General features: G+C 39.3%; 1 protein-coding gene across 2 annotated transcripts in view; it reads left to right on the top strand.

Moving 5' to 3' along the window:
- The window catches only part of FOCAD (focadhesin), a 280,601-nt gene that overhangs the window by 194,035 nt on the left and 72,748 nt on the right, over positions 1–13,818 (top strand). For both annotated transcript variants that reach the window (XM_006764937.2, XM_015564735.1), the window contains exon 22: positions 11,303–11,395. In XM_006764937.2, the coding sequence (XP_006765000.1) occupies positions 11,303–11,395 (93 nt within the window). The remainder of the gene's footprint in view (positions 1–11,302; positions 11,396–13,818) is intronic.

Genomic DNA, 13,818 nt, shown 5'->3' on the forward strand with positions numbered 1-13,818 from the left:
TGGGGTCTTTCCAGGATGCCCCTGGTATTTCCTAACTCTTCTTGCTTCTGGTCCTTTTATTGTTGCAGTCCCTGTGATGGTTTTCTAGCCTAAGTTTCTTCAAACTCTGCTTTGCTTTCCACCACTACTTTATGCTGAGTCTTTTTATTTAAAAAAAAAAACTGTCATGAATGTTTCAATTTGTTTACTGGATTCAGTAATTAATTCATCCATTGATGGATCTTTGGGTTGTTTCCAGTTTGGGGCAGTTATGACTAAAGCTGCTATAAACATTCTCATACAGGATATGTGGGTAGTGGTTTCCCTTTTGTGTTTCCTTCATGACTATTGATTATTCCTTAGTGACTAATGACTTTAGTGTCTGATTTTTTCATATATTTGTCATGCATACCTTTTCCTCCCTGAGGTGTCTTAATTCTTACCCATCTTTAATCAGGTATTTGTTTTTTATATATTCTGGGTATAACTTATTAGAAATGTGTTTTGCACATGTTTTTTACCCAATCTGTAACTTGTTCGTTTATTTGCTTAACAATGTCTTTTAGTGAGCAGATTTTTAGTTTTGAAGAATTCCAGTTTATCAAGTTTTTGGTTTTTTTGTTTTGTTTTTTTATGGTTCTTGCTATTTGTCTAGCCCAAAGTCTCAAAGATTTTCTTTTTTCTATTATATTTTTTTATTTTAAAAAATCGAGGTATAACTCATATGTACCATAAAATACACCTATTTAAAGTGTACAGTTCAGTGGTTTCAATACATTTACAGTTATCACCACAATCAATTATAGATATTTTCAACACACCAAAAAGAAACTCTGTACCCATTAGTGGTCATTCTCCATTTTCCTCAATTTCCAGCCTGTAGCAACCACTCATCCACTTTCTGTCTCTATAGATCTACCGGTTTTTGATATTTCATATAAATGGAATTATACAACATGTGGTCTATTTGGCCTTTTTTTTAAATTAGCATAATGCTTTCAAGTTTCATATATACTGTTGCATGTATCAGTACTTCATATCTTTTATGGCTGAGTAATATTTCATTATGTGAATATGCTATAGATATTTTATCCATTAATCGCTTGCTGGATCTCTTATATTTTCTTGTAGAAGTTTTATAATTTAAGGTTTACATCTTAGCCTATGATCTACTTGAGTTAATTTTTCCTAAGGTATGAGTTACATTTGTTGAATATGCCATCCTTCATCTCGGCACCTTTGTCAATAATCATTTGCCCATATATGTGTGGGTTCTATCTATACTCAATCTTATTCCATTGATCTATGTGTGTATATTATCATCAAGACCACACAAGTTAATTACTGTTGCTTTATAATAAATCTTGAAATCAACTAATGTGACTCTTCCAATTATTTTGTGTTTTGCTTTTAAATTTGACTTAGGCCCTTTGCTTTCCCATATAAATTTTAAATCAGCTTTGAGAAACCACAAAAATCCCTGCTGTAGTTTTAATTGGAAATTCATTGAATCTGTAGATGTATTTGGGCTCTCTCAAATTGACATCTTAACAATATTGAGTCTTTCAACCCATACACAAAATAGGTCTTTTGATTATTTCAGGTCAGTGTTCTCTTGTTACAAATCTTGCACATATTTTGATAAATTTTATAAATATTGCATATCCTAAGTATTTTGGTGCTAATGCAATTCGACTTTTTTTGTGTTATTCTTTTAGTTTTTTTTGTAGGTTCTTTTTGTTTTACATTGTAATAATGCCTGCGAATAGAGATGGTCTTAATTTCTTTTCTTTCTGATTTGTATTATTTCTCCTCCTCCTCCTCCTCCTCCTCCTCCTCCTCCTCTTTTTGCATAATTGATCTGTGTAGGGCCTTCTAGTACAATGCTGAATAGGAGTAGTGTGAGCAGACTTTTTTGTGCACAGTCTTTGGGTGAAAGCAATTAGTGTCTGAACATTAAACATGGTGTTAGTACAGAGTTTTTGTCGATATTCTTTATTGGGTGGACAGAGTTTCCTTGTATTCCTAAATTGCTGGGCGTTGGTTCCCGGCCCCCTCACAAATGGATGTGAGTTTTGTAAAATGTTTTTTTTCACATCTTTTGATATGATTGTATACTTTTTTAGTTTGTTAATATGAGGAATTATTTTGATAGATTTTCTATTGTGAACCAAACCTGCATTGCTGGGATAAACGCCACTTGATCATATGTATTATCCTACTTATGCATTGCTGAATTTGATTTGCTAACAAAATTTTGTTAGGAATTTTTGAATTTATGCTCATGAGGTATATTGTTATATAGTATACTTGAAATATCTTTGTTTGATGTGTTGTCAGGGTAATGCTATCCGAATAAATAATTCTGTTAATGTTTGGTAGAATATTCCAGTGAAACCATTTAGGCTTAGAGATTTCTTTAGGAATGTTTGTGACTACAAATTTAATTTATTTAATATATGAGAGCGAGTATTTATTTTATCTACTATCCACCTGTCCATCCATATCTATCCATCTATCCACCATCCCTACTAGTCCTGAAAAAGAGGATTTGGGTGGCAAAACATATACGATAGTTAGTGTCTGTCTGCTCTTTTAAAGCGTAAACCTCATAAAATCAGGGAGCTATTTTTTTGGTCACATGTAGTCCCGTGCTGGTATTGGTGTGACATGGTAGACACTTCATAAATGTTTGTTGCATGTGTGTTGTGTTTTATATGTGCATTTAGTGGCATAGCTTCCTTTCCCCAGAAATGTTATTAAATTGGTGGTGAATCTGATAATTGTTGAAGTCTTACTAGGAAAAGACATTATTGTCATTTGAACAAGCTCTTAAGTACTGGTTTGTGTTATTATTCATTTATATGGTTTAGCCTCTCCTCCTTGCTAAAGATTACATATTTCTATAGGACAGCGGTTCTCACCCTCTGGGTCATGACCCCTTTGGCGATCAAACGACCCTTTCACAGGGGTCGCCTAAGGCCATCCTGCATATCAGATATTTACATTATGATTCATAACAGTAGCAACATTACAGTTATGAAGTAGCAACGAAAATAATTTTATGGTTGGGGTCACAACATGAGGAACTGTATTTAAAGGGCCAGAAGATTGAGAACCACTGCTACAGGATATTCTGTAGCCTTCTTAATGCCTACAGCTCTTGGTGGGTGAATGAATGAACGAATGGGTAACAGAACTTTGTTTTGTATGTTCAAGAACTATGCTCTTCATATTTTGAAGTGTGTTTCGCTTTATTTGTCAATATTTCTCGATAACTATGTTAGTTAAATTAAGTAATTTTCAGTGTCATGGAGAACTAGCTAATTAAAGTAATCTGTGATGAATTCTTTTGGAAAAATGTTATATCCTGTTCTTTTGGGGGGAAATTCATTTTTTTCATTGACTTTTCTTGATGTGAAACTCTCCCATGTTTCTTTTCGAAGCTACACAGATTGATCCAAATCTGATTGGGTTTGATCTGACCACTAGGAGCAGTTCTGCATACAGTAGTCTTCCCTTATCAATGGGGGATATGTCCCGAGACCCCAGGGGAATGCCTGAAGCCACAGAGAGCACCAAACCCTATATATACTATGTTTTTTCCTATACTTATCTATGATAAAGTTTAATTTGTAAGTTAGCACAGTAAGAGATTAGCAACAATAATAAAATAGAGCGATTATAACAATATACTCTAATAAAAGTTGTATGAATATGATCTGTCTCTCAAAATACCCTATTGTACTCTATTCACCCTTATTCTTGCAATGATGTGAGTTGATACAATTTGTACATAATGAGATGGAGTGAGGCAAATGATGCAGGCATAATGACATGGTGTAGGCTACTATAAGGGACACTAGAACACAAGCATTGTGATACTGTAATAGTCCAGCTGACAACTGAGACCGCTACTAAGAGGCTGGACAAAGGGACGATTTACATCCTGGCTGGGGTGCAGCAGGAAGCGTGAGATTTTATTGCACTGCTTAGAAGCGTGCTCAGTTTAAAACTTATGAATCATTTATAGAATTTTCCATTTAATGTTTTCATACTGCAGTTAACTATGGTAACTAAAACCTCAAAAAGTAAAACTGCATATAAGGGGGGGACTACCGTCACACGCTCCTGTTTAGATTTCTTTAAAACTGAGTGTCCTCTCTCTCTCTTTGCTCCTTTGACCAGGAGACAAGCAGATCTTCCAGGGCTTGTCCCAGCGCAAGGGCCGGTCCCCTTCTTTTCTGATTTGTAACTGCCCCTTCTCTTCCGGAAAGTAACTTGGCAGCTGTTGATGAGGAAGTTGAAGGTGAATGACAGACTCCCTCCCTGTCTTGTCATCCATTGGCACTTCTAATTCTGACATGACACTCCCCTAAATGGAATGATACAGGTTTGTCCCTGGATGAGAATGGCAATCCTGCCTCATTACTTCTCCCATCTTCCGGCACATGCAGATTGTCCTGATCCTGCTCTGCTACCCAGTCATATTTCTATCTGAGCATTAGGCAGTGTGCTCTTCTCTCATTTTTACTTCAGGGGAACCTTATCTGGTCTGATTGGTGGCACTACTCTGAATGAAATCTTTGTTTCTAAATTCCCTTTTGTATTGATTGTCATTTGGTTATTTTTACCTTATAAGTTAATTTTGTTTTTCTTCTGCCTCCTTTACATTTTTTTCCTAAGTGCCCAAAAGTACATGTGATATATAACCCATTATTTGAAATATAAGGAGTGTATTTGCTTTTTCTTTCAGTTTCTTATTTATTTAAAACCCCTATATGTCTTATGAAGAACATCATGGATAGCCATTCATGCAATATGAGACAATTAGATGAAAATTCTGAATAATAATTGGGAGAAGTAGTATCTGTGCTTATTATACATTCCCCATAGAAAACACTGTGAAAAGTGTGGTTTGCTATATTTTAGAGACTCCATAATTACCATGTGATGTGAGTTGTTATGGTAACTGGGTTTCCCCCCTCCTATTAAATAACGGAGTAAATGATTGCTTGAGATGTGATTGAATTGTCAGCTTTCAAGCTGATTTACCCTAATGGGGTTGGGGTGGGTGGGGGCGGGGGGGAGAGAAAGGTAAACTGATGGGAAAGAATGAATGAGGGAGGAAGGGGTGAACGAGAGAGAGAGTTTTAAATGTCCAGAAACACCTACAAAGAATAAAATGGGTGCCATTTTACTTTAAAGTGTGTCCTTTACAAGCCCCCCTTCTTGTTTTCCAATCACTGTTTGTCAGGAGAGAGGAATAACAGAACATTATTTTGGGCAAACAAGATTACTGTTGACAGAAAATTGAAACCTGTTATTCCTTATATATAGGCAGTGGGACATTGGATGGCTTTAGGGTCTCTAACAGTGAGTACAAATGGCTTTTCTCCTGGGAATATGGGAGGAGTGTGTGTGTTGGTCACAGACCAGATGTCGTGGCTCAGCATTCACATGTCTGTAGCACCTGAAGTCATATACTATTACCGTTTCGATAGTACGTATACCCGGGGCGCATGAAGAATGCCTTGCTTGGTGAGATTGGGGTTTGAAATCAATAGCAGGCACTTTGTTTACCTGTCAGTTTTGCATGCTGCCCACCTTATCCTGTTCTAGTTTGACAATCAAACAACCTCACCGAAGCTTGTCTTACTTGATTTATAGTATTTAATGAGGGGCTGTTAAAATGGGTGTTTTTAAAAAATAAATGAATAATCTTATCTATTAGGATTACCCAGAGACAGAAAATAATACCAAATTTCTGAACAGTAAATTAAGTGATTTAGTGACCATGTCGTCCCTTCTGGTAAACCGCGTATCAGTAAGGAAACAAAACCTACTCTTTTATCTGCTCTTCAGCTCTTCCCTACATTGTGAATTGTGTTCTAAGCAGAGTATTTTTGTTGTTGTTGAGCCAGTGTTTCAGATATAGTTAATTAGAACCTGTGTGATATAAATAAAAGTTTAGTTATGAAATTTCAAAATATCAAGTTTATAATACCTGCTTCAAATTTTTGCCTTGTCAATCAGTGTTTTTATCTGAAATTAAACATTTCCTGGCGAGAAGTTTTTGGACATGCTTTTGTAAAATTTCAAATAATCGTGTCCTCACAACTTGGGTTTGAGTTTAGCTGTTTCTACTAAAAAAAAGGGGCGGGGGAGGCTTTCTAAAATTGTGCTTCTAGAATGATTGGAGGTTGCACATCATAATGTTTTGTGACCAACCACTTGTTTATGATAGTATGGTTTTCACATGACATATTTTTGTCTTAAAGCAAATATTGCACATTTAGTTCAGTTCAACTCAGCAGGTACTTAATTGAACACGTATGTGCAAGACACTGTTATGGTTACCATGGGAGGGATTCCTGGATGAATAAGCCATGATCTCTGCTCATAGGATTGCATGAGATTAATGTCCATACACATATGATCTAAGATGAAGTCTACTGAGTGTTACAGGAGAGGCCTGTAGTGTACTGGGAGTACAGAGACGGGAGAAGTTTTTTCGGTTAGTAGTGATGAGAGGGAAACAGGGCTTGCAAGGAAAGGAAACAGCGGGTACAAAGGTCCTATAGAATGTAGGGCAGGTGTGTGAATTGGTTTATAACCCAGTTCAGCCAGAATGCAGGTTAAACAGAAGAAAAGAGCAGAAAATCAAGTGGGGGAAATAGGTTGAGGATCTTGGCCAGCAGAGTTCTTACATGAGAAAAAATTACTTCTAAAAGCAAGTGTTGTGCTTTTGAGTCTCAAAGACTTTGAACATAGTACAAAAGAGTTTGAACTTTATAATGAACCATCAAGGGTGTTTTAAAAGAAGTGCTGAGTTAATGTGATAGTAGCTGTACCATGTAGGTTGTGTCAGAAGGAGGAAAGATTTTAGTCTGTTAGGGGATTAGTTAGGTGGCCTCAGTAATCTAGGCAGGAATTATGACTAAACCAATGAGAAGGAAAGTGGGGACAAGTATAAACATTTCAGAGGTGGGGTTGACAGCTGAATGAGGGGAAAGAGAGGTCCATGATAAATAAGTTTTAAGCTTATGTGACTGAGAAATCAATGGGTAATATTGATAGAAACAGGGACGATAAGCGGAAGAGTGGGTTTTGAATGATGATGACGGTGTACAGTGTACAATACATGGTGGGAGGTGTGTGGGTGAGAAGTACATGTTCTACAAGTAGTGATTTTCAAACTATGTAGTTTTAATTTTGTTTTTATTGGGGTAGAATAGACATGCAGTAGGTTTTTCACCTTCTAGTGTATAGTTCTAGGAATTTTAACAGGAACACACATTCGTGTAACCAGTACCACAGACAAGATAAGAACAGTTCTGTCCCCCTAAAAATTCCCCATGCTCCTTTGTGGTCAACCCCTTTCCCCCACCTCCTCTCCTTGTAACTACTGATCTTTTTCAGAGTAAAACTATTTTAAAGTGTCCTTGGGACCACAGCAAACTCCAGTCTGACGATCAAGAGGGCGGAGTGCCAAGCCCCCAGCCTTTGCCCTGACTTCATCTGGACAAGTTTTACTAATGTTTTCTGTGTTGGCATTCTCCTTCACAGTTTGGGTGGGGTGGAAAAACTTACATAGCTAGCTATCTGAAAACTGTTATTCTGCAGTGCTACTGACCCTGCTCTGTCTGAGCCTCCTTGATCTCCAACCTGGGTTGTTGCAGTAGCCTCGGAGCAGGTTTCCTCTCTTTGACCTTGGCTCCCAACTGTTAGAGCAGTCGGCATGATTCCTTTACAATATCGATCAGATCATGTACTCTTCCCTCTCAAAATTGTATAATAATAACAATAAAGGCAAGTCCTGAAAAATGACCAAGAACGCCCTGAATTTTCTGGGCCCCCTGTTAATTTACCAGCCTAGTCTCCTCCTACTCCCCTCGGTGCTTTGATACTGGCCTTCTTTTGTTCTCAAACAGATCAGCCATGTACTGTGCTCATTTTAGGACCTTTGTTTTTATCTTTCTTTTGTTTTTAAATTAAATTAAAATTCACACAACATAAAACTAACCAGGTTAAAGCACATTCACAATATACACCATCACATCCATCTAGTTCCAAAACATCTCCATCACCCTCACATGAGACATGAATCCCTCACACAATCTCCCATTTTTCTCTCTTTTTCTAGTCTCTTCCCTCCATTGGGTCCCCACCGCTGGCAACCACTAACTTGCTTTCTGTTTCTGTGGATTTACCTTATTTCATGTAAATGGGATCATGCAATAAGTGACCTTTAGTGTCTGGCTTCTCTCACTTATGTGTAATGTTTTCAAGTTCATCTACACTGTAGCATGTATCGGTACCTCATTCCTTTCTGTGGCTGGATAATATTCCATTGTGGACATACCATATTTTGTTTATCCATTTCTTCATTCATGAACCTTTGGGTTATTTCCACCTTTTGGCTATTTTGAAAGTGCTGCTGTGAACATTCATGCAACAAGTACTTGTTTGAATACATGTTTTCATTTCTCTTGGGTATATATCTAGTAGTGGAACTGGTGGGTCATATGGTAACTCTATGTTTAACTTTTTGAGGAACCACCAAACATTTTCCATAGCAGCTGAACCATTTTCCATTCCCACTAGCACATACCTTGGTTTTTACATCTTTATTTCCTTCCAGTTTTTACTCATACTTCACCTTCTCAATGAGATCAGTCCTGACCACCTGAATTAACCCTGTAACCTGCTCCCATCTCTACCCTCATCTCCTTAGCATTCTTCTCCCCCTTACACTACCAGCATGTTTCCCAAAACTTTTTTTTAGGCACATGCATACTATTTCATTATACTTACTACCTGTTGCTCATAGAAACTCCTACTCTTCCCCAAATCATAGGACTTACTCATCTTAACAGTACACCAGACACCTGTCATTGCAAGAGTATGTGTAATTACAGAAACAGTAAACTTCACATATTCCTTAAAACTTGGTGCTCGGAGTTTGAGAACCCTGCTTTATCATCTGCTGAATAACCGGGTTACAACCTCATGATTTGGAATTACTTTGTTGATTGGGTTTCCTTCAAGGGCTTCTCACAAGTATAGCAAACTTTACAACCTATTCATACTTTAAAAAAGCTAATTGTATTTCCAGCCTAGGGACATGAACCTTTATGTCCCTATTGAATGATAATAGCTTCCTCTTTTGCCGGTAACACAACTGGAGTGTAGGTGATGACTGTCTTCAAGCTGTTTCCTTAGTCTCTCCTTGGTCAGAGAAAGCAAGAGAATGCATCTTAGAGGTGTGTGCATAGTGAACTCCCTGGAATACCACGACGAGGTCTCATCTCACGAGCCTGAGGCGTGCAGGCTGGTGTCTTGGGTCCAGCGTCTGCGCGTCCCTGCACCGCCTTCAGATGTGGTTGGAGCAGCAGGAGGAGGATTAGCTTTCACCTTCAGTTTATAACTTCCTTTTAAATAGGTTTCCTGGCATGGATGTCTCTGTTCTTAGAAGCTCAGCACTTGATTTGCTCACTTTCCTTTATATTTTTTTCCATAATGCTTTCCTTTTTTGTTTGTTTGTTTTAACTCAGGCTTAAGAGCTAATTGAGACCACTGTCTTTCCAAAAACAGCCAGTGCTCTGACGGTTTGCTGAGGCCATGGCTCAACTCAGTAGAGCAGGGTAATGACGTCCAGGAATTACTTGGCAGGAAAATTTTTTTTTAAGGTTTTGAGGTTCTGAAGTCAGAGATAAAAGTTTTGGTTGTGGTGTCTGAGTGTTCTTTCAGTTAAACCCAGATGTCAAAATATGACTTAAAGAAGTTAACATAGTTTATGAAAATGGCACAGAATTGACAGGAAAGAAAGTTAAGAAAACTCCTTGCATTTTGGAAACAGAGCAAGACCAAGGTCTGATTAATGCCCCCCAGCTTGAAATGCGGCCGCAGCTGCAGTCTGCTTTCTGGAAAGCGAGAGAAGATGCAGGAACTGGCGGACCTGTTCCTTCGAGGATGCTTGAATATGTTGTCAAGGTTCCCTACCCCACTCAACAGAGAGGGCACGTCATCAGAAATAGAAGAAACCTGTTTTTATCTTCTTCTTTTTTTAAGTCTATTTCACGGTTCCAATACCCTTTTCGTGCTGTTTGAGTACCTAATTCTTTACAACATGGCAGTGGGTTGAGAGGTGATAGGGAGGAGACAGAATTCATCTTTGTTCTCTTTGTTCCCTGAGACTCCTCATACATTCTACATGTTGCCGTGTAATCGGTGCCTGTTTCTGATTCTCACACGAGAAAGCTCCCTGCACACACAGGTCACCTGGCACCATGCATTTTCCCAGCATACCCTGTGTGTAGTAGGCCCACACCAAGATGAGAACTAAAGAAAACACCAGAGGCCATGGGAACCTCTATTCAACTATTCAGAGAGTCTCTTCTCTGCCATACCATGAAGCAGCTGAGAAAATCCGTCCTTAAAACACAATAAAATCTCCTTAAACACTCTACTTATGATTCTGGGGAAATTATATGAAAATTGGTGGGCGTTTCTGTTTCTTAATTTTTGTCTATAGGACCCACACTGAAGTTCTAGTTGCTTGAGTTTGATGAGATGATTTGCAGGAAACATGAAATGTGATGGGCCGTGGCTGTTTTTCTGGAGAGAGCTTTTCTTTAACAGAAGCAGACCTTGGGAAGATTGGTTTCCAGATAGCCGCGTACTAATAGGTAGAAACAGAAATGACTATGGAAACCAGATGTTGTGTCTGGGCCTCGCCTCAGACACGGGGTTGCAGGGCTGGCAGATTTCATTTCTCGCTTGTTTACCCGCACTGATTAAAGGGCCTTTATCTGGTGGTGCGCACAATTGCCGGGCGCCGCGCTCATTTGCATGCTCCCACCACCATGGTTTCTACACAACATGATATTTCTGTTGGCAATTTAAGTTTATTACTTCAGAAATTGTCAGAGTGGAAATCCAGGATGTGAGCAATATTTATTTTTATTTAAAATTACTGGGGGGATTTGTTAGACAATACCTCATTTCCTGACATGGGCAAGAGGCTTTACAGAGTTTCCCCCTCATTTTCAGGGACATATTGGTATAACATGTACATGTCAGCTTGTTATTATTGTAGGATTCTATTTGGTTTAATTTAGAAAATTTCAGGACTCTAAGCTCTTCTCCTTTGAAAATATCCAAAAGGCCTTATTTGTGGTTCTGAGCCTAGACTGGTTTGGTTTGTTTTAGAACGTAACCATTTAAGTCGGGGGAACGAAAGGATTGATGATGTAGTTCAGTGGTACCCTGTGTGAACACTGTGCCGCCTGACGCGCGTTGTGCTTCGTCTTTCCCACAGGTTCACATCCAGCTCTCAGAGTGGCACCGCGCCCTTTTCCTCCCACAGGCCTGGCTGGCGTACATGGGCCGAGCGTATCATGCCATCTTACAGGTAAGGAAACATGGGATGGTTTGCTTCAGGGGAGCATCTCTTTATCTCAAATTGTACAATAAACATGTGTTAATGTAAAAGCACGTAGGAAACAGAACTGTCGAACACACAGTGGTTATATGTGCTGGTAAAGAATGTAAGACGTAAATGCCGATTCCCCCCACCCCGTGTCCCAGCCAGAGCACCCTCCTGGCGCTCCTCCCCCACATCCTGCTGCCTTCTGAGCCTCTTCCAGATGTCCCATCTTCCCCTGCGGATGTCCCAGGGCACCTCAACTTGAGTGCCCCCCCAGTCTGAGCTCACTGTCGGCCTTGCCTCCTCAACAGGACTCGCTTACATCTCCAGCCTCATCTTGTCACCCTTCCTCTGACTGTTGTGTTTCAGCCTTGCTAACATCTCTCTTTTTCAAACTCTCATGTCTCTCCTGCTCTCTTCTGGCGCAGGTCCTACCATGCCCTCTTCGCCTACCTAATTTCTACTTGTTCTTTAGGTCATTTTATCTGGGAAGGCACCAGTGTGCCTCCCCCTCACACACTGGACTGTGTGCTGCTCATATGTGCTTCCTTGGAATCCATGCGTCTCCTCCGAGGCCTTTCTCACCTTAGTCATTTGTCTGGGGCCTCCCTCCTGTTGTCCCTGCTCCAAAGGACTAAGAGCTCTGCTTTCTTCTCTGTTGTCTCTAGAACCTGACATATGTCAAAACATGATAGGTGCTCCCTAAATAAATGAATTATACTCCATTTGACTTCATCTAATCCAATAATAATAATGTAGGTTATAGTTTGTGGATTTTTAATATTAGAAATAACTTTTAAGCAGTGTGAGAATATATGAACATATAACAATATAAGATAACAACTAGCAATTCTTTTTCTGAACTTAGAATTCATTTTTAAGGATGATAGAAAAAAAATCTGATGGCAGTAAAGTAATTTATGGCCCCAAACTGGATTTTCATAGAGTGTCAGGTGTTACAGTTAAAGGTAAACGCTATCCTAAATGGTGATGGTGGTGGGTGGTGGTAGTGGTATTGGTGGTGGTGGTGATGGTGGTGTGTGTGTGTGTGTACACATGTGTGTGTGTGTACACATGTGTGTAAGGAGAGGTGGGGTGGCAGGAATGGCTATGCATCTGAACATTGTTCTCAAATTAAAACCTTGTTGCAACATATTTTATTGAGTCTAGAATTTATAAAGTACTGATGCATCTTCAGAGATTCCTATTCATTAGAACTGAATATGGGACTAGGAATCTCCATGTTTACCAAACTCTGCGGCGATTTTAACTCAGTCTATGAACCTCACTCTGAGCAAATGTGTTTTAGATGGTGTCCCCCAAACTACACTGGAACCCACATTTTAAAGATGTTCCCTTGGAACAATTGTTTCCTTTTGCTCAGCTTTCACACTTTTTTATCCTCAGCTGCGTCTAGACACTCAGCTGTGAACAGGTGCATGAGTGAATGACCATTATAGTTTTTATTTGAGATGAGTGAAATTACAAGTCAGTATGCTCTTTCTCACATTTACTTTTCCCCATGCAGTTTCGCAGTGTTTCCCTTCACCAAACATTTATGGGGTGCTCTTTACTGGCTGGGCCCTGTGCCAGGGTGTGGGACACGAAGGGGAGTAAAGCACCCCTTCCTCTCAGTGAGCTGCCTGTCCAGTGCTGGAGACGAACATGTACAGGAGCAATTCCAGTACATCCACGATGCTTTTGTAGAGGATACACTCCTCCTCCATAATGAACTGCAAATTGTATTTAGCTCTTACATAAGGAAGTCTAAATTGAATGGGATTATGGTATAACTCATGCAGATGACTTGCAGTTGATTAAAAAACAACTCCATGGTTTTTGTTTTGTTTTTTATAGTAAGAGCGACGATTTGCTGAATAACTAGTGTGTGTCCAATACTTACCATATGTGATTTCAATTAATCTTTACAGAAACCCTTTGAAGAGGGTATTGTCAACCCCACACATAATGGGATTATAAGTAGGGTTAGCTAGGAAAGCAAAGCAAATGGTGCAAAACCCAACAGTCACTAAGTGAAAGAGCTGGAATTTAACCGGAATTTTTTTGACTCCAGAACCTCGGCCTTTCCCACTGAATCATGCATTTTTCCCTAATGCATAATGCTGCACATTAGTTGTAACAACAAATAATGCAAATTGCATTATTTTAGATTTTAAAGGATAGATCTATTTTTGAAAAGCCAGCTGAGTATTTTTAGTAATGTAGATCAATTATTGTGCTTTTCTAGTGTTGTGATCATGTTCATCTTTATTTATCACTAGAGGCCCTGTGCACAAAAATTTGTGCACTCAGGCGGAGTGGGGCTCTCAGCCCGGCTTGTACCCTCTAACAGTCTGGGACCCCTCAGGGGATGTCCACCTGCTGGCTTAGGCCCGCTTTCCGGGGGG

This window comes from Myotis davidii, unplaced genomic scaffold (assembly GCF_000327345.1).
Source record: "Myotis davidii unplaced genomic scaffold, ASM32734v1 scaffold197, whole genome shotgun sequence".
NCBI classification, from domain to species: Eukaryota; Metazoa; Chordata; class Mammalia; order Chiroptera; family Vespertilionidae; genus Myotis; species Myotis davidii.